This window comes from Rhinatrema bivittatum, chromosome 10 (genome assembly GCF_901001135.1).
Source record: "Rhinatrema bivittatum chromosome 10, aRhiBiv1.1, whole genome shotgun sequence".
NCBI lineage: Eukaryota > Metazoa > Chordata > Amphibia > Gymnophiona > Rhinatrematidae > Rhinatrema > Rhinatrema bivittatum.
In genome coordinates, this window is record NC_042624.1 from 75,333,989 (window position 1) to 75,357,552 (window position 23,564).

The window sequence follows — 23,564 nt, forward strand, 5'->3', positions numbered from 1 at the left end:
TTCGAATAATAGAAGGACTAGGGGGCATTCCATGAAGTTAGCAAGTAGCACATTTAAGACTAATCGGAGAAAATTCTTTTTCACTCAACGCACAATAAAGCTCTGGAATTTGTTGCCAGAGGATGTGGTTAGTGCAGTTAGTGTAGCTGGGTTCAAAAAAGGTTTGGATAAGTTCTTGGAAGAGAAGTCCATTAATGGCTATTAATCAGTTTTACTTAGGGAATAGCCACTGCTGTTAATTGCATCAGTAGCTTGGGACTTTCTTAGTGTTTGGGTAATTGCCAGGTTCTTGTGGCCTGGTTTGGCCTCTGTTGGAAACAGGATGCTGGGCTTGATGGACCTTTGGTCTGACCCAGCATGGCAATTTCTTATGTTCTAAAGGTGTGAGCTAAATCTAACCAAAAAGTAGTTTATAAGAGTAAAATATTTTTTCCTGGCTCCTAACCATTTTAGCTTGTGCTCAAGTTTACAAAATAGTTTTCCAGTTGTGTGTAGCGTGGTGTTGTAACTGTAAGGCATGTTGAAGATTCCTAGAGCAATGGGAGGGATTTCTTTCATGTGTGAAAGGCATTGCAGAGGTTAACGATTGCTCTCTGGCCAGCTTTGGGACTGGTGCCCAGCACCACCTGAAGAGTCAATCCCAGGCCCCCACGCCTCCACTTCCAGCCCCTTTATTGCCTTTCTCAGAATGCCGCTTTAATCCCTTGGGCTACCCTTCTGGTCTTCCTCTGTCTCAGATCTGACAAGGAACTGGCGCTGAAACCTTATTTTAGGAAGGGAGAAATTAGGATATTTCCTGATGCATTCAGGGCCACCTAGCTTAGGAGGAAGTCTTTTCATCAGTCGCAGTATCGTTGGCATTACTTTCTTTTATTAGTTTCCTTTTAAACATTTAGGTCATTATAAGAGAGATAAATACGCTGTCTTGGATTCTTTGCAATTGATTAGTTTTCCTTCCGATAAGATGGTGGGATAGATAATGCTTGTGTGTTAATCCTCCAGTTTACCACTTGCACATTGAGCTGTTTTATAACCATTTTTCCTCCCCCTTTATTGTGAACTGTAAACAAACTATGGTATGGTTATGATTCCTAATTTTTTTAATCGTGCTATGTTTTTTTCAATTATATATAGAGGTAATTTGTGTGTTGTTTTTTTTTTTCAGTTGTATATAGATGAAAAATCAAATGAAGATAAAAATGCTACTGTAATTCCATCCAGCATGCTCATCACTGTTTTTAGCTGAGTTGTTTGAGTTTTGAAATTATTCTTTTTATTGCCCAGCAGCTTTGCTGCTGTTCAGTACTGCCCTTCTGGCTGTGGCACTCTTTTTTCAGGCACTGGGAGCCTTCGCTCATTGATTCTGAGATTTTTCTTCCCCTAGTCCACCTCGGGATGGAGCAGCTGACTGGAGTGGTGCAGGCAGACACAGCTGGCAACCTGGTGTTGTCCCACGAGCTATAGCGGTAGTTAAGTAGGAATCCCACATGTTGTAGTCACTGCAGTACACAGACCTGTGGCCGTCCTACCAACCACAATGATTCTATAGCAAGAGTCTCTTAACACTGAACTCTCTGCAGTAGGCAGACATGGAACAAGCTGCATTATGAAACAAAGGCTTCAACTCCTTCTGAAGAATAAGTTGTAAATTCAAAGCTCATAAACAACTGCACTATACATTATGCAAGTTCTCTTCCCGGCATCTGTATCAAAAGATCTCTCCATTTTATTTCATGCCTGGCAGAGCTGAGGCACGGCCGTGGACTTAACGTGGTTACATGCTGCTGTGTGAAAGGGCTGGAGGCTCTGGTACTGCCATGTGTTATGAGGGGACATAACATAAGAAATGCCATGCTGGATCAGACCAGTAGTTCATTGAGCCCAGCATCCAGTCCCTAACAATGGCCAGTCCAGGTTTGTGTTTTATTTTATTTAAAATCATTTATATTCAGCCCTACCTGGACCTGTAGTGCAGGGTCGATTACAATTTATTTTTTTTCCTGAAATCTTTATTAACACAAGATATACTTGACACAGAAGTTTATGGAGCAACTGGAATTTACAAACTTTACCATACATAAAATCATCAAGACAAAGAAAATATTACCAATTCCAATAGTTACCAGCTTAAACGTAAAAGGGAGGACAAGATGCAAAGGAGCATTATAAATAAGAAATGAGAAAAGGAAAGTACGCAAGACAAAGCTTCAGATAATTATAAATTGAATTAAACCTTGTGGAATTTGGTGTCATAGGCTTATGAGAGTCCAGGAAAAACTTTAATTGGGATGGCTCAAAATAAACATATCTGGCATCCTTGAATTTTTTTATATACATTAGCATGGATAGCAAACTACAAATTGTGCCCCCAAAGACATAGCTTCCTGTCTCATAACCAGAAATTTCCGCCGCCGATCCTGAATTACTCTGGTGACATCTGGTTAAATCCATACTTTGTGGCCTTTAAACAGGGACAAACAGTTATGAAAAAATAATCTCAAGACCATATGTAGATCTTGAGGAAAAACAAATAAGACCAAAAGAGTACCCTCTGTTAGCCACTTCCAAGGATGTCGAATGCTGAAGGAAATCAGTTAGATTGTTACCCAATTCAGCAGAGCATGGATCCATAGGAGCCCTATCACTTTCCATAGGTGGAATAGCTTCAGTTGGATTCTTCAATATGCCTATCATATAATTTAAAAAATGATCTAGTGGAGAGAGAGTCCAGTACTAGAAAGTTTTTAACACTCTGAGGTTTAAATATCTGGAGGAATTCTCTAGATTTTCCAGCTTTTTATCTTGAGCCATATTTCCTTACACCAAATTTGTTTGAACTTCACAAATATCAGTAAGTTGTTTTTCTAAATCTTCTAATTTCCCCTTTTGTGTTACAGCCGGGTTCTCAGAGGCCCTGGATCTGTATGTGGATGTCAGTAGTAATAGGTAAAGAGAAAATAGACTTCTCCAATGCAGTAAGAGTCCTCCAAACAGAGTTCAAAGTAATGGTGGCAGGCTTCTGCAGGACTCTACAAGCTCCCAAATTCAAGGACTCACAATCGGTATTTTCACCCAACACAATCCCCGCTGGCGTAGGGAGTAGATGACAGGAAGGAAGGGCCACCATTGAGGGTAGCCAGTAAAGCTCACCTAATTGTGTGGTGATGTGTTTCTTACAAGGCTTCCCAGTAATTAACTTGATGGCAGCATTTGGCAACATTTATTTATTTATTTATTTAGCACTTTTATATACCGACTTTCCAATAACAGAGTTACTGATCAATTCGGTTTACATTCTAAACAGAAACATTGACAAGTTAATGTCTTACAATGAACAGGTATCAGGAACTTGGATACATATATATGGGGTTAATAACATAACGTAAATGCTACGAAGCCAAATGTAGGCTAAAGAAATAGGTGATAGGTATAAGGTTGAACGGCATGGAGGTGATTGTTTGGGAGACCAACATAGAGCACATTACAGTAGTCTTTTGCGCTCAATGCATTGGCCTGTATGACTGTTTGAAAGCCAGCAACAGAATGTATTTCAAACTGTGTAATACCCTTGATTTATAAAAGGTAGATTTTAAGACTGCTTGGATTTGACATTTCATGGAAAACAAGGTAATAACATGATACCTAAAATCTTGAATTTCTGAAGTGATTTTAATCTCTGCCCTTAAGCCTTACTGGCTGATGTCATCTGGACATTCTCTCTGGCTGCATTGAGAATGAGTCCATTCTAGGTTAGCTAACTATCTACTGACTGTAAACCAGTAACAAGGCCATCAATAGTATCAGTCAGACTGGTGCTTACTAGAAAAACAAGTTGGACATCATCTACATAGATTTGTTATAAAATGCCCATAGCTTTTAATAAAGCACCTAGGGGTTAAAGGAGAGAGCAAATCCCCGAGGAACGCCTGTTGTAATGTTTTTCCAGCCCAACCTATTCTTAGGCAAAATTGAAATGATTGCTGCTCTAAACGAGACTGGAACCAGTACAGCACAATTTCCCCAATCTCCACAGTGTGCAGTTGACTAAGCAAGACTGAATGATTGACTGCATCAAATACAGAGGAAACATTAAGGACTAACAAAACTGCTCTGGCTGAATCAATTTCATGCAACAATGAATCAATTAAAGAAACTAGCAATGTTTCTTATTGTGCTCTAAAAAGCCCAACTAGCTTGGTACATGTGTCCAAGAGCTTAGCCAAGGATGGTAAGTTTGAAATAGGATGGTAGACATTCCCAACAGTTCCTAACTGGAAAATTCCCTTTTCCTTTTGTTCATTCCCAGCAGTAAAAGGACCCAGTCCCCAAGTCTGTCTGGCTAATAGTTGTTATAATGGGCCTATCCTTCAAAAAAATTGTCTGAACTTTTTTTTAAACCCAGCTGTGCTACTGAGCTTGATCACCTCCTCTAGCAATAAATTCCACAGCTTAATTGTGTGTTGACAGAAAAAATACTTTCTTTAAATTTGCCACCAGGAGATTTCATGGCGTATCCCCTGGATCCGAGGCCCATGAGTGCATGGGTCCATGAAGGGGGCCTTGATGAATGACCTCAGCTGAAGACTGTCGCTACAGTGATTAGATTAAAGTGAATTGGACAGGGATATAAAATAGGGGCAAAATCCCTGGGTAGTTGTAAATGAAGGGCAGCAGAATCTCTAGCCTTGGGTTTGATTGAACAAGAGGTCCAAAAGAGCAGGAAGAAACAGCTGGCTCAGAAGACAAGAGCTGTAATTATTATTTACAGTTTGAGAGTTTTTGCATTCAGAATTCAAAATTATAATGTGTACAAAACTACTGAAGCAAATCTCGGCAACGAGAGTGCAGGTTGTACTGCCAATGCATTGTTCCGTTCAATTATGCAAAAAAAACTAAAATGCTCATGGAGCAATTTAATTTGAAAGGAAAGATATTCTCTTTTAATGAGTACCTTTTTTTTTTTGTTTGTTTCAAATGGAATTTGACTGACTCCAGCCCTTTTCATTGTAATAAACTTTTTTTTCCCCCACCTCCTACATCTGTTTGAAGATGGGTTGCCTTCTGAGCTCCTGCTCAGTTGGACTTCCCTTGAAAAGGAGACAGTTTCCCTACCTGCCCAAGCCAAATAACATTCAGGGCCAGGTAACCTAACGGCAGGCATACGTCAAGCCGTCAGGGGAGGGGAGGCTGGCCCAGTGCTTCTGTCTGCAGTTATTAATGGCAGGGAAATTTATTGGCCTCCTGTGTCTCCAAGTAAATGGAGACTTTTTTTTGTCAGGGCACAGTGACAACAGCTGGTATCCGATAGCTGGTGTATGAGCAGTGCCCAGGCAGCCTCTGCTCTTTCAAGATCACCAGCAGTAAAGTCAGCGACAGGCACCAAATTTGGTGGGAAGAACCAATTAAAAGAGATTTATTTGGAGGTTGTTTTTTTTTTCCTCCATAATTTTTCAGATTAAAAAATTTTTTTTTTAGTGTTAGTATCATTTCCAGGGGCATTTGAGCCTGACTGAAAATTGACTCTGAAATCCTCCACCTTAGTTATACAGAGTTGTAATGTTATATTATCAATTCCCTAAAATAAAGCCTTCATCAAAAGTTATTTTGCTCTGTATTTCTTTAGCTGGTCCAGCCCAGGAGCTATTTTTTTGCCTCTGCTTTTCATTCTGCTAGTCCATCATATCAATGCCGTCTTTGCTCCTTCCATACCCCTACTCCTTCTCCTGTCTCTTGTGCTTTTTCTCCTGCTGTCATTCCTTTTGTTATATTTTGGGGGAACATTATTGCCTTTTCTGTTCATTCTGCTGTCTCGTTGCTCTTTTAAGGAAATGTAGAAATCTAATTTTTCCTCTCCGCTCTATTCTTTTTGTCCCTTTTAATTCTTCTTTTTTCTGTCCTCTATTGCCTGGGCACCTCCTCTACTGACCCCTGACCTATTGATGTGATTGATTGCAGAGTTTTTAGACTTGCCATGCTCACTTGTGTTGAACTGTCTGTTCAGTGTTTTTTTGAACATAGTTACTATCAGGCCGATACAGTAAAGATCGCAGGAGAGCGGGCGAGCGCCCGCTCTCCCAGTGCGCGCACAGGCCACTCTCCTGTGCACGCGATTGACTAAAACAAATTATTCAAATTAGGGCCCGCGGTAAAAAGAGGCGCTAGGGACACTAGCACGTCCCTAGCGCCTCTTTTTTGACAGGAGCGGCGGTGTCAGCGAGTTTGACAGCCGACGCTCAATTTTGTCGGCATCGGTTCTCAAACCCGCTGACAGCCACGGGTTCGGAAACCAGACGCTGGCAAAATTGAGCGTCCGGTTTTCAACCCACAAGCTGTGGGCTGATTTTCATTTTTTTTTTTTTTTTAATTAATTTTTAACTTTTGAAACCTCCAACTTAATATCGCCATGATTCGGAGGGTGTACAGAAAAGCAGTTTTTACGCAAGCGCGTACTTTCCCGGTGCTGGCAGAAATTAACGCCTACCTTTGGGTAGGCGCTAATTTCCGAAAGTAAAATGAGCGGCTTGGCTGCACATTTTACTTTCTGTATTGCGTGGGAATACCTGATAGGGCCATCAACATGTATTTGCATGTTGCGGGCTCTATTAATTTCAGGGGGGGGGTTGGATGCGCGTTTTCAACGCGCTATTACCCCTTACTGAATAAGGGGTAAAGCTAGCGCATCAAAACGCGCATCCAAATGCAGGTTAACTGTACTGTATCGGCCTGTATATATTATAATTGGTTCAGTAGTTGAGAGGAGACTAAATGAAGGCTTAACTAAGTGTTTTAGCAGAGCATTCACTGAGGGCCGGATTTTAAAAGCCCAGCGCGCCTATTTTGCATAGGCTGCCGGCGCGCGCAAGTCGGGGCTTCGTAAAAGGGGCGGGGAGGGGGCGTGTCCGGGGTCAGGGGGTGGTTTGGGGCGGGACCGGGGGCGTGGTGCCGGCCCGGGGGCGTGGTCGAGGCCTCTGGACCAGCCCCCAGGTCGGGTGATGGCAGGCATAAATCTGCCAACAAAGGTAGGGGGGGGGGGTTAGATAGGGCCGGGGGGGTGGGTTAGGTAGGGGAAGGGAGGGGAAGGTGCGGGGGGGTGGAAAGAAAGTTCCCTCAGAGGCCGCTCCGATTTCGGAGCGGCCTCGGAGGGAACAGGCAGCGCGCGCCGGGCTCGGCGCACGCAAGTTGCACAAATGTGCACCCCCTTGTGCGCGCCGACCCCGGATTTTATAAGATACGCGCGACTACGCGCGTATCTTATAAAATCCAGCGTACTTTTGTTCGCGCCTGGTACGTGAACAAAAGTACGCGCTTGCGTAAATTTATAAAATCTACCCCTGAGGGTATAGCAATTGAGTGCAGTCTTATGAAAATGGTAGCAGACCGTTTGAAATTTGGGAGGTTAACGAAAGTTATGGCCGAGGAGGAATATAGTATCGCTTTTAAGGAAGACCCTTTTACCCAAGAGACTGTCTTCCGTCTTGGAGACAAACCCAAGAAATTGGGAGGAATCCAAGAGATGACTTGGCCAAGGCAAGAAATGAGGGGTTTAAGGTAGGACTCATTGGAAGAGAAAAAATAGGAAGGTGGTGGGCATGAGCAGGAAGATGAAGATTTTGTGACCAATGGTGCGGGGGTAAATTATTAAAAAGCAGTGATCCAAAAATAAAGCCCTGGAAGTTTTTTTATTAATACTATCCTGTTCTAATTTGAAATCAGTGCTGGACTAATAGATGTCTTTTGATTTGTCTTAAATTAATTTTGATATTGCTACTGTGCTTTATTTTTGAATCATGTTTGGTACTTTAGGTATTGCATGCAGAATGAGCACTGTAAAATCCCAGCGGCCCTACTCTGTAAACAGAATTTTTGAGGTATAGCGTTCAGAGAATATGATGCATTAGGTGAGCCCAAGACCTGATGATACTATGCAGAGCCAAGCTTAGCCCAACTAGTCTTGCAAAAAGGGCTCCAAACTAGTTTTGTAACCTGGCTAGATCTGAATCCTTTAGCTTTGATCTTGACTGCTTTGTTAATAATGAAGCCTTTCATTCCTCCCCATGTCCCCGCCTCCCAAAAAACTCACTGGCTGTGTAATAAACCAGAGTGGCTTTTGGTAGCTATTCCAGTAACTAGAAACCATCGCAAATTCTTAACCCAGCAGATTTTTCCATTCTAGCAGTTCCAGCTGCTTTTAAAGCTGTAGCTTGTTTTTGAGAATCGTATGTTCTTATAGACTGTATTTTGGGAAAGTAGTAATTCTCTGCAGATTGGCGACTGCCTTGAGTGTTGCTTCTTGATAAGCCGTAAATGCACTCCGTGGGAAATGAAGTTTCTCTGGCATTGCTCTGTGAGTGCTGGCATTCTTGTCTCTGGCCTATAAATTTAAGAATCGGATTCCTAATTTGTGCTGAATTAGTGAAACTCTACCAGTGCTTGATTTTGCAGTGTAAAATGGGCTGGAATAGCATATTGTGGGCAGAGAATGTTCAGACTTTGTTGCCGAGATATCACTGATGCTTAGAAGTCCTAAGACACAATGGCTGTTCCATATTCAGGGTATGTCAGGATATGTGTAGTAGCTAATGTGGTAGGCTCTTTTCTGTATTGCACAAACAGTGCTGAGAACACCAGGGATGTGAATCGTTTTAGGACGATTAAAATTATCGTCCGATAATTTTAATATCGTCTTAAACCGTTATGGAACACAATACAATAGAGATTCTAACGATTTATCGTTATAAATCGTTAGAATCGTGAGCCGGCACACTAAAACCCCCTAAAACCCACCCCCGACCCTTTAAATTAAATCCCCCACCCTCCCGAACCCCCCCCCCAAATGACTTAAATAACCTGCGGGTCCAGCGGCGGTCCGGAACGGGCTCCTGCTACTGAATCTTGTTGTCTTCAGCCGGCGCCATTTTCCAAAATGGCACCGAAAAATGGCGGCGGCCATAGACGAACACGATTGGACGGCAGGAGGTCCTTCCGGACCCCCGCTGGACTTTTGGCAAGTCTTGTGGGGGTCAGGAGGCCCCCCCCAAGCTGGCCAAAAGTTCCTGGAGGTCCAGCGGGGATCAGGGAGCGATTTCCCGCCGCGAATCGTTTTCGTACGGAAAATGGCGCCGGCAGGAGATCGACTGCAGGAGGTCGTTCAGCGAGGCGCCGGAACCCTCGCTGAACGACCTCCTGCAGTCGATCTCCTGCCGGCGCCATTTTCCGTACGAAAACGATTCGCGGCGGGAAATCGCTCCCTGACCCCCGCTGGACCTCCAGGAAATTTTGGCCAGCTTGGGGGGGGCCTCCTGACCCCCACAAGACTTGCCAAAAGTCCAGCGGGGGTCAGGAAGGACCTCCTGCCGTCCAATCGTGTTCGTCTATGGCCGCCGCCATTTTTCGGCGCCATTTTGGAAAATGGCGCCGGCTGAAGACGACAAGATTCAGTAGCAGGAGCCCGTTCCGGACCGCTGCCGTTCCGGACCGCCACTGGACCCGCAGGTTATTTAAGTCATTTGGGGGGGGGTTCGGGAGGGTGGGGGATTTAATTTAAAGGGTTGGGGGTGGGTTTTAGGGGGTTTTAATGTGCCGGTTTTGCGATTTTACGTTTTTTCGATTTTTCACGATATTTTACCCCCCCAAACGGCAACAATACGATTCCCTCCCCCTCCCAGCCGAAATCGATCGTTAAGACGATCGAGGACACGATTCACATCTCTAGAGAACACAGCTGTGACAGATTCTATTCCCACTGCATTGTTTGCAACTTGACCTACAGTAAGTCACTTAAACTCTTTGCACACTTTGTTGCTTATCATGCATTACCTTTCCACACATGCACTGAGAACACTGGTATATTACAAAACAGCTGAATCGATTCCACGGAATCTGCCTCCTCAAAACCTTAATATCCTTCTTTATGAAATCTGTTTTTAGTTATCTAGATTTTTCAATGACTTTATTACTACAGTTCGCTTAATTCTAAGAAATTACTGGTGGTTATCTTTGTCCTAATCCTCAGGTGACATTTTGCTCTTAAAAAGGGTATTTTACTTGGGTGTGTGTTTTTTTTTCTTTGCCTTAATTTTCATTTCCCATATATAAGACCAAATTAAAAAAAAAAAAATCCAACACCCTTTTCTATGAAGAAATATTTCCCTTAGTTATTCCTGAATCGCCCTCTTTCAGTCTCACATGTTGGTCCCTTATTCTTGACTGTTGTGTAATAGCTGCAACATAGTATCATGTTCCCCTTTTTCCTCTTCTAAGGTATACATATTTAGATCCTTTAATTTTCACTTCGTAGAGTTTATAGTGCAGACTTTGCATTATTTTGGTAGCCTTTCTCTGACATGCTTCTGTGCTACCTGAAATTTTTAAAAGGACAATTGTTTAGATTGCCCTATTTGAAAATTACCTCCTCCTGCCTGACTAAAAGGACACATGAGCTTCTACAATACATACTCCTGGGGGAATTCTGTGCTACTGCGGAATGCAGAATTTGCACAGAATTCCTCCTTCCCGCAGATTTCCTTCCTCACCTCGCAGATTTCCTCCCTCGTCGCCCTTCTCGCCGATTTTCACCGTCGCCTCGCCGATTTCCTCCCTCACCGGAAGACTATTCAAAACCGGAAGGACAGCGGCCATCGCAGGGCAGGCAGAAAATAGCAGAGGAGACCTCGGCATGCCGCGAACAGAGCGCGTCCCGCGGCACACGCTCCGTTTGCGGCGAAGATGAAGGGTCCCTGTGTGCTGTTCACGGCACACAGGGACCCTTCCCTTTTTGCCGCGATCGATGCCCCTGGGCCTTCATCTTCGCCATGAACAGAGTGTGTGCCGTGGGACGCACTCCGTTTGCGGCATGCCGGGGTCTCCGCTGCTATTTTCTGCTCAAGGCGAAAATGGAAGGCCCCCATGTGCTGCGAACGGTGCGCCGGGCCGTTATCTTTTCCACGAACAATAATGTGCACCCCATAGCAGAATGTAGTAGTAGAGCAGATGAATTGTTCCCTATTCAGTCTTTTCAGCAGAACAATCCGCAGTGGCCTACCAAAGCGGTGAAATTTACACATATGGCAGCATACATCAGGGACTATGTGACAAACAAGCATGATGAGGAGAAGGCTTCTAAGAACTGTGTTTTTTAGAAGAAACCAAAGTTGTATCCATCTGAGTGTCTGTGGTTGTGAAGTGTTCATGTTCCCAATCAGAACTGGGGACCCAAGCTGACAGGTATAGTCTACCATAGTACATTCATGGGATATGCTTTGGAATGACATACCTGACAGGTGTGTGTAACCAAACAGCATGTTGAGTAAAAGGACTAATTTCAAGAAAGATGTGAAGTTCGGTTACGCATTGATGAGAAGACCCACCTTCTACTAAGTATGTTTGTGATAGCTCTTTGAGGGGACATGATAAACCTGAACTAAGATGACAATTATTTATACAATTTATACTCTGCTGATCCAGCAATCTCAGTGGATAATAGCATAATCATAATCATAGTGTGTATACATAAGACATAGGATAAGAAACAAATAAAACAAGGCAAGAAACATAATTAACAACTCAAGTTATGATGGCAGACTGTAAACATCCACACAGAGAAAGCTAAGTTAAAAAGATAAATCTTAAGGACCTTTCTAAAACAAAGCAAATCATATTCAGCTTAAAAGCAATGTCACAATTTCTCCTGCCATGCAGCCTCACCTTGCCCTGGTCCAGTCTGACACCTTCCCACCAGCAGAGGCCCCAGTGAGGCCTCCAAGCTACCAAAGCCATCTCCTTACTGGCCACCTGACTCGGACTTCACCTCCAGTCTTCTCAAGCTCTGCTTCGATGCTCGCACCACACCTAAGCTGCAGCCTCATTTAACCCTGCCTTGCCAGAACCTGGATGTCATTTCATGGAGTCACCCTTGGCTCTCTGACCTGGTCGCTCTTACCTTGCTCTATGCCTTGAGTCTTCCGGGCCTTCCTATATTTTGCTCCTTACTTTGCAGCCTATCTAGGCATTACCTTGCCTTGTGGCTTCTGGGCCTTTTTTCTCTTTAGGCCTTACTCTGTGGCTTACTCAGGCCTCTTCTTGCTTATTGACCTCGGGGCCTTATTTTTAGTGGCCTTTCGGGCCTTCTGTGTTGCTGCCTTCGGGCCTCAATATTCTCTGTTCTGTGTTGTCCTTGTCTAAGTCCTGTCATGTTTGCCTTGTTTAGTCCTGTCATTTCTGGTCTTGTTGGGTCCTGCCCAGTCTAGTACCCAGCATCCATTCCCTGCTTTGCCTTGCCCAGAATCCAGCCCAGTCCCTGCTCAGTAACCAAGCCTGTGTTTCTATACAGTCCTAGCCCTTGTTCAGTATCCAGTCCTCAGCTTCTTCCCTGTATCAATACCCAGACTTCTGCTTTCAGCCTGTGTCTGTTCTGCCTTGTCCAGCCTGTTCTGCTTTGCCCAGCTTGTCCATCCAGCCTATTCTGCCTTATCCATCCTATCCAACCTTTCCAGTTAGGCCCTACTGGCCCCTAGAACCCAAGGGCTCAACCTGCGGGGGAGGGGGGTGGCTAGGCTGAAGACCAGCCCAGTTTCCCACCATGATGTTCAGCCATCATTGCCAAGTCCTGGTGGCCTCCATAACCCAAGGGCTCAACTTGCAGGAGGAGGGGGCTAGCTAGGCAGAAGATAATCCCAGCTCCTGTCCTGCAGTCCTATCCTGCTCCTGAGCATGTTTCCAGACCCCAGCTAAGAATGTAGTCTTGTCAGCTTCTCTGAGAGAGGTTAACATGGATAAGAGAGCTCTTGTTCCAACTAGACCAGGCACAGTTTGTCACTGAACTGACACAAATAAGAAATGACAGTCGAGCAGTCATTATTCCTTGCCAAAAAGTATATCAGGGGTGGCTAACTCCAGTCCTTGAGAGCCACAAACAGACCAGATTTCAGGATATCCACAATGAATATGCATGAGATTTGCATACAATGGAGGCAATGCATGCAAATCTATAATCATGGATATATGAAAACCTGGCCTGTTTGTGGCTCTCAAGGACCAGCATTGTCCACCCCTGAACTATATGGATAAGACCAGGGCAATGCACATTGCCATCAAACCTGTCTTCATGAGGGAGACGATCAGAGTTGGCACTGTAGAGCTGAGGTTTGTTTCAAGCGAGCAAGACATTTCATATATTCTCATCAAACCATTGACCGCTGACCTCTGAAACTCACCAGGAGAAGTTGGTCAGCTAGTGAAGTCATTAAAGTCAGCTGGATTCCTTTGGGAGGCGTGAGGCAGAGGGAAAGGGAATAGGAGGGGTGCTTTGTTGGAGGAGGACAGCATTTGCCTAGCAACACTAGGTCATGTCCTGTTGCATATGGAAAAAAGAAATTATGCATCCTATTCATGTTGATGGTGATCATGGTATGCAGCAAATAGTCATGTTTGAGCAATCAGTTTACAACTCATGTCTTGCATTGACATTGCATTATTAGCAAACAAAAAGTGAGGAATTGGATATCAGGATATGCAGCCAGTGAAATAATGTACTTGTTTAATCTTAGGCAATTTTTTTTTCCAGGTTTTCTTTTTTCAGAAATTTATCAGTGTTTCTTAATGAACAAAAATGGGAGAAAATCAGTGGGGAAAAATGTCATTTTTTCTATTGATCTTTTTTCCCATCTGTTCTGAAAAACTAAAGTTCTTGTGGTTTTTTTTTCTCCTAGGTAATGAAAACTATAAACAAATAGCAATGTGTGTTCTGTACCACATCAGCATGGATGATCGCTTCAAGTCAATGTTTGCATACACAGACTGTATACCACAGGTACCTCCCATACATATCCTTCTCCATGCACAGAATTGATGACAGCAGCCACCATGATGCCTTATGCTTAGGCAGCTAAATTGGGCTTATTTCATATATCTGTGTCTCCGCTGTGTAATTAGCAGTGAGCGATAAGTGATTCCTAGGAGTTCCACACACACTTATAGTTTTCACATTATGCACAGCTCTTATTTCTATAGTGAGTGCACATCTGCCGGAAGGCATACCTGCTAAATTTGTTAGGAGATCGCATCCATTCCACATTAATTCTACCAATTCCCATTTAGGAAGACATTTTCACTCCAGGATTAGTTGCTTTGGTATTAGTGCATTCATTGCAGAACCTCTGAAATATCATACTTTTGGTGCTGGAAACATGATAGGTGGGTCATCAACATTTAGGGGGTCATCAACCCAGAACTACTTAATTTAAAAGCAAAAAATGTGCACAGGTGCTCAGTTAAGTCCTGAAGTTGAATTTCTTTTTTTGTTAGCCAATAATTAAGTGATATTATTGCTGTCAGTTTTTTTCTGCATTATCTGTGTTTGCATTGTTTGAAATCTATTTCTATTTTTCCTGTTAATATTGAATGTTAAGAATCCTGGCCAGTCTTTAAGTGACTGTTTTATTAAAGAAAAAAAGGCAATTTATTGCCACCCACAGGGTGTTTTCTTTTTAAATAGTTCTTCCAATGACTTTGGTCTTATCTTATTCATTTAAGTACCAATCTCACAACTTGCATGTTATCATTATTAGCTAAATGTCTTTTATTCAGTGTAAAACTTGTGGTGCTTATGTCCCAAGGCCTATCATTTGGAGAATTAAGGATTGCCTAATTTGCCTTCAACTGTCTGCAATGATAAAGGAGCTGACTTATCTGAAAGAGGAATTGTCCAGGTTTCAAATAATCTCTCCTTCCTTGAAGCATCCAGAATGTCTCCCAGCTCCTGCATAGGATTTAGAAACCCAGGAATAAATGTTTTCAGTGGGCTCTAATAGAATACGACCTGTTACTCAGACACCCAATTTCACAGCATCTTGTATATCTGCCCCTACTACCACACAAGTCAGTCATCCAGGATTCAGAAACCGAGGTATAATAGTGGGTTCTGGCAGAATAAGGCCTGAGATGAAGAAACCCACTTTTCCTACTGTTACCCTTACATATAATGCCTTTTCTGTATTGGAAAATGAAGCCCCAGAAATAGAATATGACGTGATGTCTGAAAGGGAAGTAGCCACCCATTTCATCCAGAAATGTTTATCAGGCTAACTTTGCTATATGGACATCAGTGGCTGTATCTGAGTCACCTGTTACAGCCTTAAGCATTTATTTTATGACCTATCTTCTTGTGTACTAGATTTAACCTTTAGCTATGTTCAGTACTGTATTGCTAGGCCAGAAGGATAATACAGCCAGAGGTCAACTGACCTTTGATTTTATTCAGTAGTAGCATAAAACACCTTGCTAATACCATCCCTATAGTAAAGCATGGTGCTGGCAGCATTATGCTGTGGGGATGCTTTGCAGCAGTAGGAACAGGGAGGCTTGGGAAGATTGAGGGAAAGATGAATGGTGCAAAGTAGAAGCTGATTCTGGGGGAAAACCTATTTGTCTGTCGTAGATCTGGGACTGTGGAGAAGATTTATCTTTCAGCATGCCAATGATCCTAAGCACAAAGCAAAAGCAACAGTGACATGGCTCAGCAAGAAGAAAGTAAATGTGCTTGAGTGGCCTAGACAAAGCCCAGACCTGAATACAATAGAAAAATCTGTGCCAAGGCTCGAAGACCGCAGTCCACAGATGATTCCCAGGATGGTGCAGTTTTTGCCAAGAAGAATGAGCAAAAACTGCATCATCCTGCTGTGCAAGGTTGATAGGTACTTAACTTAAATGACTTTTGACTGCAAACGGGGCTTCCACCAAGTATTGAGTTGAGTGTGAAGACTTGTGCAATCAAGACTTTGTTTATTTTATACTAGCCATTAAGCCCGTAACAACGGGCTACATTTAAAAAAGTTTTTCGGTCCATTTCCTTCCCACTCCCTCCCCCCTCCCCCTCACCTCACTCTCTCCTCCCTCCCTCCCACCTCTCCCCTCTATTCTCCCTCCCTCTCACTTTCCCCCCTCTATTCTCCCTCCCTCTCACCTTCCCCCTCTATTCTCCTTCTCTCTCACCTTCCCCCTCCCCCTCTCCTCACTCTCTCCTCCCCTTTCAGCTCATCCACAACTGATAACAGGGGCTGTCCCTCCCTTGCACGCGCGCCACCGCCGCCGCTACTGCTCCTCCCGCTCCTGCTCATCGTCGCCGCTGCTACTGCTTCTCCCGCTCCTGCTCGACGTCGCCACTGCTCCTAGCGACCCAGCGCCATTTTTTTTTCGGGCACTCTGGCCGACGTGCTTGCCCGCGCATGCGCGGTAGAGCTGCTCTCTACTGCGCATTTGCGGCACGTCAGTCAGGTCTCCCTTATCTAGTAGATTCTTAATTACATTTGGAATAGTTCCATAATTATTGTTTCACAATAAAAGTGTAGAGTATGTTGTGTAGATTAGAGAAACAAACTCCTGCTTCACTGCATTTTGATTTGATTTTTTAAGTAGCAGTATATGAAAAATATACAAGGGGGATGAAGACTTTATTAATGATTGTATTTTAGTTCCCATGTCTCTTTTCTGAATGTTTTTAAAGTGTCCTATAAGGACTATTACAGATAAGTCAGAATGTGAGTATCCTAGTTTGGTGAAATTCTGCCCTACAGATGTTTGTAGTGGAATTGAGCATAGTACATTATTAGTGATTTATCTTAGTTTGGAGGACTATGTGTGTTCTGATAAACAGAGCTTATATTTTGTATCATATTGCCACCAAGTGGTTGTATTGATATATTTGTGTAGTTTCTAGGACAGCTATAACCTTTAGACTGATGTCATGAAAGTTGTGCATTATGGGAGATTTGCCCTACTGAGAGATCACCACCCCCTTTTCCCATGTGTTAAGTCAGGATGTAAGCTTTTTCAGTTGGTCATGCCTAAAGGAGGCAGCAAGGCATTATGGGAATCTTTCCACTGGGGAGAACTCTTCATTTTATACAGAAGGTCCTGCAGCTTCAGTCTCCGAGACCCTAAAAGCATTCCCTTTTTAGGATGATTCAACTAAACATTCAAAGAAGGTCATAGTACATCTCTGACACAGTTAAGAGTCGTCGTTCTAGCTATTCCTGTCTCCATTTCATTCTCTAGCAAGTGTTATACTTCCAGTTGTATATTGAATAAATGTTTATGGTGTTTAAGAAGCGGTCTGTCTTTGTGTATAAAGTTGTATGAGGGTTTAATTCTCTTTATAGTCATGCAGTGTGACATAAGGTGAAAATAGAACATTCTATGATGTCTCTCCCACATATCACTAGTTGGTACATTTTTATTTTATTTATTTTTTTACACTGAATGAGATACTCTGCTTTCTTGGATTTGCGGGTGAGTGATTGAGGTAACTGTCTTCCTTTCTCACACCTTCTGTATGTGAGTACTAACGAGTTATCCAGTCTGTCCCACAGCCTTCCTTTCAGAGGGGCCGATGCAATAAGATGAGTGTTAAAACGGGCGTGTTTTTACTAGCGCACAGCCACGTCTCCTGGGCATCCGATGCTATGTTTTAATGAGCTGCTGTGTTAAAAGGAATTATGCATTCCTAGCACTCAACTGCATCAGGCACCCACAATTGCAATGGGCGCTCAGTACGAGCATCCGTTTTATCCTGCTTCAGGTCGATTTCTGGACTCCTAATATATAGGCACAGTAACAAGGGGCAAAATCGGCCTGGAGCCTGTTTCTGTGTGTATTATTCGTCCAGAATTTTTTTTATTCATCAAGCCATTACATTGTACCTTTATTCTTAAACACCACAAGCAGTAGGTGTTTAAAGGTAGGAACCACGCAGGGCACTATTTTTTAAATTTCTCCTGCGCCCTTGTCTAGTGGCTTGATTTAACACCAGCTCTGGGGCTGGAGTTAAATTTTGCTGCATTAAAAAAAAGTGCACATTGGGCGCCCAGCGATTTTCTGCCTCGAGGGTAATAGCTTCATCTACGTGGAATTCACATATGATGAGCGCTATCAGCCGTGTCTAGCGCATCCAAAACGCGTGAAGGATCGCAGGTAAACCTGTGCGCCCTTTATTGCATCGGCCTGAGAGTTTGGTAGATGAACCCTTTTTCAGACAAAAGCAATGGATTTCTTCAGAGTTAGTGCTAAACCTCACAAAGCTTTCAGGATCACAGCTCAATCTTACTGCTATCATCATCTCAGAAAGAATTCCTACGACATTAGTCGCTGCAGAGGGCTGGAGTCCATCTCCTTTTACCAATATGTAGGAGCCATGGAGCATCAGAGGTTCCCTTCTTGCTTCTCCTTTTCTCCCTCACTTTCTCTGGCAAACCCCTCTTCTTTCGAAGTTGGCAGCGAAGATATGGTTTTGGCACTTTGGCCATCCTTTTCCGTATAGCTGTGCCCACAGGTGTTGCTTACGACAGTGGTGACGTTTTTATCGTTTCTGTCCTTGACACTTTCTTGGGGGCTAAAGTGCTTATTATAGTGACTTCCTGATCCTTGGTTTTCCCCTATGTATATACATCCTGTCACAATGATCTATATGTTTTCTATGAGTTTATGAGATGCTGAGATAAATACATATTTTCCGGACGATATAACACACTAACCAATGTGATTGCTCCCTTGAGGTACTAAAAGAAATGTTAACATATTCAGGTACATCATATGTTGACTTAGTAAATTATACCTAATGTTCTGTTCACTTTGTATTCTTAAAACAATGCCTAGAACATGCTGAGGTTTCTTTTAGTGCAACAAGGGGAAAGTAGATTAGTGCTAGAGTCCCTTTAGAAGAGTTCTCCAGTATTTTTTTCTGAGGTTACAATAACTACAGGTTTTGTTGCCAAACATCTTGTGAAGATCAAAAATCTACATGATGGGAATTTGCCATAGCAAGTTTTTTGTACATTTATGGTCTTGTCATGCTAAACATCTTCTAAAAATAATTATTTAAACAAGAGGAAATAAGGATCTGTGATCCTAAGGACATATAGATATCATGTGGTAGATATCTAAAAGCTATTTTTATCTGTCTAAATGGTAAGTTTTGGGATATTCAGACAGTTTTCCAGCTAAGTTATAATAGCCAGATTTAAAAAAAAAGGTTCCCATCATAGTAGCCGAGCCCGGATTGTGATAGGACATGACTGTGATCCTGGCTGAAGAATTACAAAAATTTCAGATGTGGGGAAGGGAAAAGGTTGGGGGGAGGACCTGCAAAGCACCATATGTTGAAACAAATCGAGAACCGGGAGCAGGGGGTGGGGGAGGGGGAGGGGGATTGAACAGCAATGACTCCCTGCCCTCAAATCTAATTTTAAACATTGTGAAGGGACACTATGGGGTTGGGGGTGGCAGATTCAGCCCCACAGGGCCTTTGGAGCGTGGGTAGGAGGGAGGTGGAGGACAGGTTAGGGCCTGTAAGCCCGTATGTGCTTTTATTTATTTATTATTTAATGGGAATGCAACTTAACTGGCTATATTCTGTTGAATATAGCCAGTTAAGTCTAACGTTATCCGGCTAACTAAAGCTGAATAACTTTATACATAATCGGAGCTATTCAAAAGAATATCCAGTTATGTTTAGTTATCTGACTAAGGGCAGTCTTATAACTTTAATCTGGGATATTCAGTGGGACAATTATCCCACTGAATATCCAGGACAAGTTTTCCAGCTAACTTTAACCGGATAACTTGTCCTTTAAATGGCCTATTGATTATTGACCTTCATATTGCTAAACTTTAATATAAATGTTAGGACTTTTTTTGTTTACTTTTACCTTGGACTGATGTATGCTATAAAGATTCCTTATTTTAGCACCCAACTCTCTTGTAGAAACAGATTTATAGAGAGTTTGACAAGGATGACTTGACTTTCTTCCATGTTTGCCTATAAGAAAGACTGAGTGAGCTGATTGTTGGTCATTTTTCAAGATAAGCACTTGGACCTTTTAACACCTTGTTACCTGATTTTTCTCTCTTCTGGTGCCATACAAGATCATATCCTTTCAGCCTCATAACTTGACTGATATAGCCTGAATAGACTGTAGTAATGGCAGTAGGTCTTCCAATGTCTATCCACTAAAGTCCTGTTTCTTTCCACTGGCAAGCACATTTCAGTGCTCATGAATTGACCTCGGTAACATTGTACAAGGATGGTCTTCAAGCAATGAGCAGACCAAAGGCGTAAATGATCAGGTCAAGTCCCCTGGCCTACTATTACAAACATGCACTGTTGCGTTTTTGAAATTGGGCAAGGAGAATTTAAATCAAAGCTTTCAGATAATTTTCTTGCATGGTTATGAGAGTGAATGAGAAGTTTCCTCTAGGGGCAGAGGAGGAATGGACCACCTGGAAGGCCCCAAACTGTACTGTGCCTTCCAGGTGGTCCATTCCTCCTCTGTCCCTGCAGGAAACTGCTCAGTCATGCTCAAGCCATGCAAGGAAATTATCCGAAAGCTTTTTTGATCCAAGTTCTCCTTGCCCAGTTTCAAAAGCGCAACAATGCATGTATGTAAAGTAGGACAGGGGGACCTGACTTGATCATTTACTCGTTTTACTGCCCTGAGGTTGAAGGGCTGCTCCCTCTTAGGTATTCACACATCTGACTCCTTTTTCATTGCACCTTAAGACTGAAAATTCAGGTGCTGATGATATTCAGCAGTGGTGGGTAACATCTCTGAAGTAATTGGGAGCAATTGCTTTCATGCTGCTTTGAAGGCAATATTATATGGTATATACTTTTTTGTCTCTTCTGGATTCTTGTAACATACTCAGTCTCTCTCATACCCTTGAAAGGCTCTCCATATACATAGGAGATCTTGTCAAAGGGAGTTTCGTTAGGAGTAGTTCTTTGAAGGATAGATTCACAGGTGCTTCTGCTTGTTGGAGGCTTTGCTAGGGATGTTGAAGCAGGTTTAGTTACAGAGAAGCAACATGGCATTAAGGCGAGCCAATGTAATGCTAAGGTGCATAGTGACGCGCCTAGCCAGCAGAATCAAGGATGTGGTGATAGAACTGTACAATTGATGAAGATCTTATCTTTGAATATTGTGCTCAGTTCTGGAGGCCACGCTTTAGGAGGGACATCAGAGTTTAGGAAAACTGGAGGAGTGCTACCAAAACAAGTCTGCCTCCTAAAAGAGGAGGGAGAAAGGAAGGAGATGCGATTGAGACACTGATTCTTCAAAGTAATGCACGAGATCAAGCATTTTTTTTTAGAATAAGAGATCTGGGTAAGAGGCTGGGGAATTGGTTTCAGGGGTAATGTAATAAAGAAGTCGTTCCTAGGAAAGGGAGGCAGATCCATAGAAGGACAACTCAGTTGAGGTGGTGGGGCAGAATAAATACAGGAATTCAGAGATGGTTTGGGATAAGCCCAGAGGATCCTTAATGGGGAGAGAGAGAAAGTACAGTGTGTGTAGTATTACAGTAAGTAAAGCCAATGTGAGTGTGCGCTGTCTCAGTTTGTCTGCTTCAACATGCTTTATGGGTTGAGTGGCAAGGGCTTCGTTACAAATCACGGGGCAGAATCGGTATAGACACTTCCTGTTTGCTTTGCTGAAGGAGGGCCTCGTCTGCGTCGAGGGCCTGTCTTTAAGTCGCTTTTGGCTCGTCTTTGTACAGCGTGCTGTGGAAAAGATGAGGAGCCATCCAGCCCAGCTCTGTGAGGCAATGCACACTTGCTCCTGAATTGGATTAGAGCTGTGTGTTTTGCGGGTACCATTCTAGAGGAAATGCCTGTCCTAGTTAGCTGTACTGCGCGTCATGTTCGGGCTTTCCTTCAGGCAACAATTAAGGATTTGACAAAAGCCATCACAGAAACGTGGCTGATTTTGACCTGACCGTGTGCTTTTTCTTTTAACATTTGCAGTGAGCCTGAGGGGTGCATTATCTGAGGGAAATCATTGTGGAGGTCAGGAGTTAATAGTGTTTTTCTAGTAACAGTTAAAAAGAAAGCATTAACAGTTCATTCTTATTTGGCCCTCTGAAACGTATGTTTTGTTTAAATAGGTGCAAATGCCATCCAGATGCTTATAAAAACCATTTATTGCTAATAGCACAGCCAATCATAGTGCATAAGTATGAAATGTCATGGTGCTGTTCCACATTGGTTTCACCACTTCACATCATGCAGCCATCTCCGGGACTGCCTGCATTTCCCAGGGCACCGAGTTCCACTTGGGGCCCCCCTCTTTGAAGTGCCCACTAATTGCATGGGGAATGCTGGGATACACCCTCCATGACAGCGCCCTTTGCTCCTGTCCACCATTATCTGCCTGAGCAGGGGGAGCAGGACCTGACTTCAAACAGCCCAGTCAGGAGCAGATATTCCTGACTCGGCAGAGCTCTGGCATAATCAGTCCAAGATGTGGAAGGGGGGGGGAGGGGAAGCAAGGAGAGGTGTATAGGAATACAGAGGGCTTGGGGGCTGGCCTCCAGTTCCTGGTAAATAAGCAAAGTCAGGTGCCAGAGAGTCTAGACACAGTGATTTCAGTGCAGGCTCTGTGGTATCTGATACTCGGTGTGGGACTGGGTGATTGAAGGCCGCGGCCTCCCTTGCTGCACAGATGCAGCTCTTTAATGCCTTCCTCCTAAATCAGCAAGAGATGACAGTGGGGTGACTGAAAGCAGAACAAATTTCATTTTAATATTTCCTATCAGGCAGCAATCCTGCTTGCCTTTGAAGTGCCACGGGTAGCAATCACATTAAATAACAGAGAACAGGCTGCTCTGGGACTCAAGACAGAACATTTTCTTTTAATTAACTGACTTAATTGAAATGGAAACGAACTCTTCATTTTACAAGGAACTAATTCTCTGGCGAAAACATATCTCGACATCTTAAAAAAATATATCAGATTTCCCTGTACCTTTTGTGATTTTTTTTTTGTTGTTGTTGTTTTTAAATGTGGATGGAAACCATTTAGTTTTGCAAACTACGGAAGTGATTCAGGCATGTTGGGGAGAGGGGAAATCTGAGGTTGGGAGAATGCAGCAAAAAAATAAGCTTGTACCCTTTGTGTACTGTGCAGTAATTAAAACATACACAGTCAATCCTTTTTTCACCAAGTCATTGTTTAATTGTAATATGTTAAGCTGGTCCCCGAACCCTTGGGCACAACCACATTTAGAGCTATCACAAATTAGTTTGCTTGCAACAGGCGTGGATTACAACTGAGCTAGATTATTTTGGCTTTTATATATAGCATCCTAAATTGGGGCGCGTTATTGACTCCTTTTACACAGATACAGAGCATCCTTTCCCCAGAAAGCTTGCAATCTAATAAATGGCAGTGGGAGTTCAGGGTACATGTCCCAGGTCACAAGACGTGGCACTGGCAGAAGCTGGATTTGAACCTGGGTCTCCTGGTGTCCAGCCTATTAATTTAAGCATTGGGCCAGCTGTGCTGTTTAGTCAGTGCAACATGTGAGACTTCATAGGTGACAGCATAACCAGTCTGAAGCAGTAGACCCTGCAAGGGGGGAGGTAATTATGACTATTGCTAATGTAGTTGTTTCCTGGCAAGCCAAGGAATTTATTTCCATTGGATAGTCCACCTTTTGCTAGGAAAGGCACAAGCGGGTTGCAGAGAAAGATGTGAATTGCAGTATGTATGTTGGGGAGTGGAGGGGGGGGGGGGAGC

General features: G+C 43.2%; 1 protein-coding gene across 1 annotated transcript in view; it reads left to right on the forward strand.

Annotated features, from left to right (window-relative positions):
- Positions 1–23,564, forward strand: part of KIFAP3 (kinesin associated protein 3) — a 204,249-nt gene that overhangs the window by 79,367 nt on the left and 101,318 nt on the right. Inside the window, exon 11 of the mRNA XM_029617575.1 lies at positions 13,707–13,807. Coding sequence (XP_029473435.1) covers positions 13,707–13,807 — 101 coding nt within the window. The remainder of the gene's footprint in view (positions 1–13,706; positions 13,808–23,564) is intronic.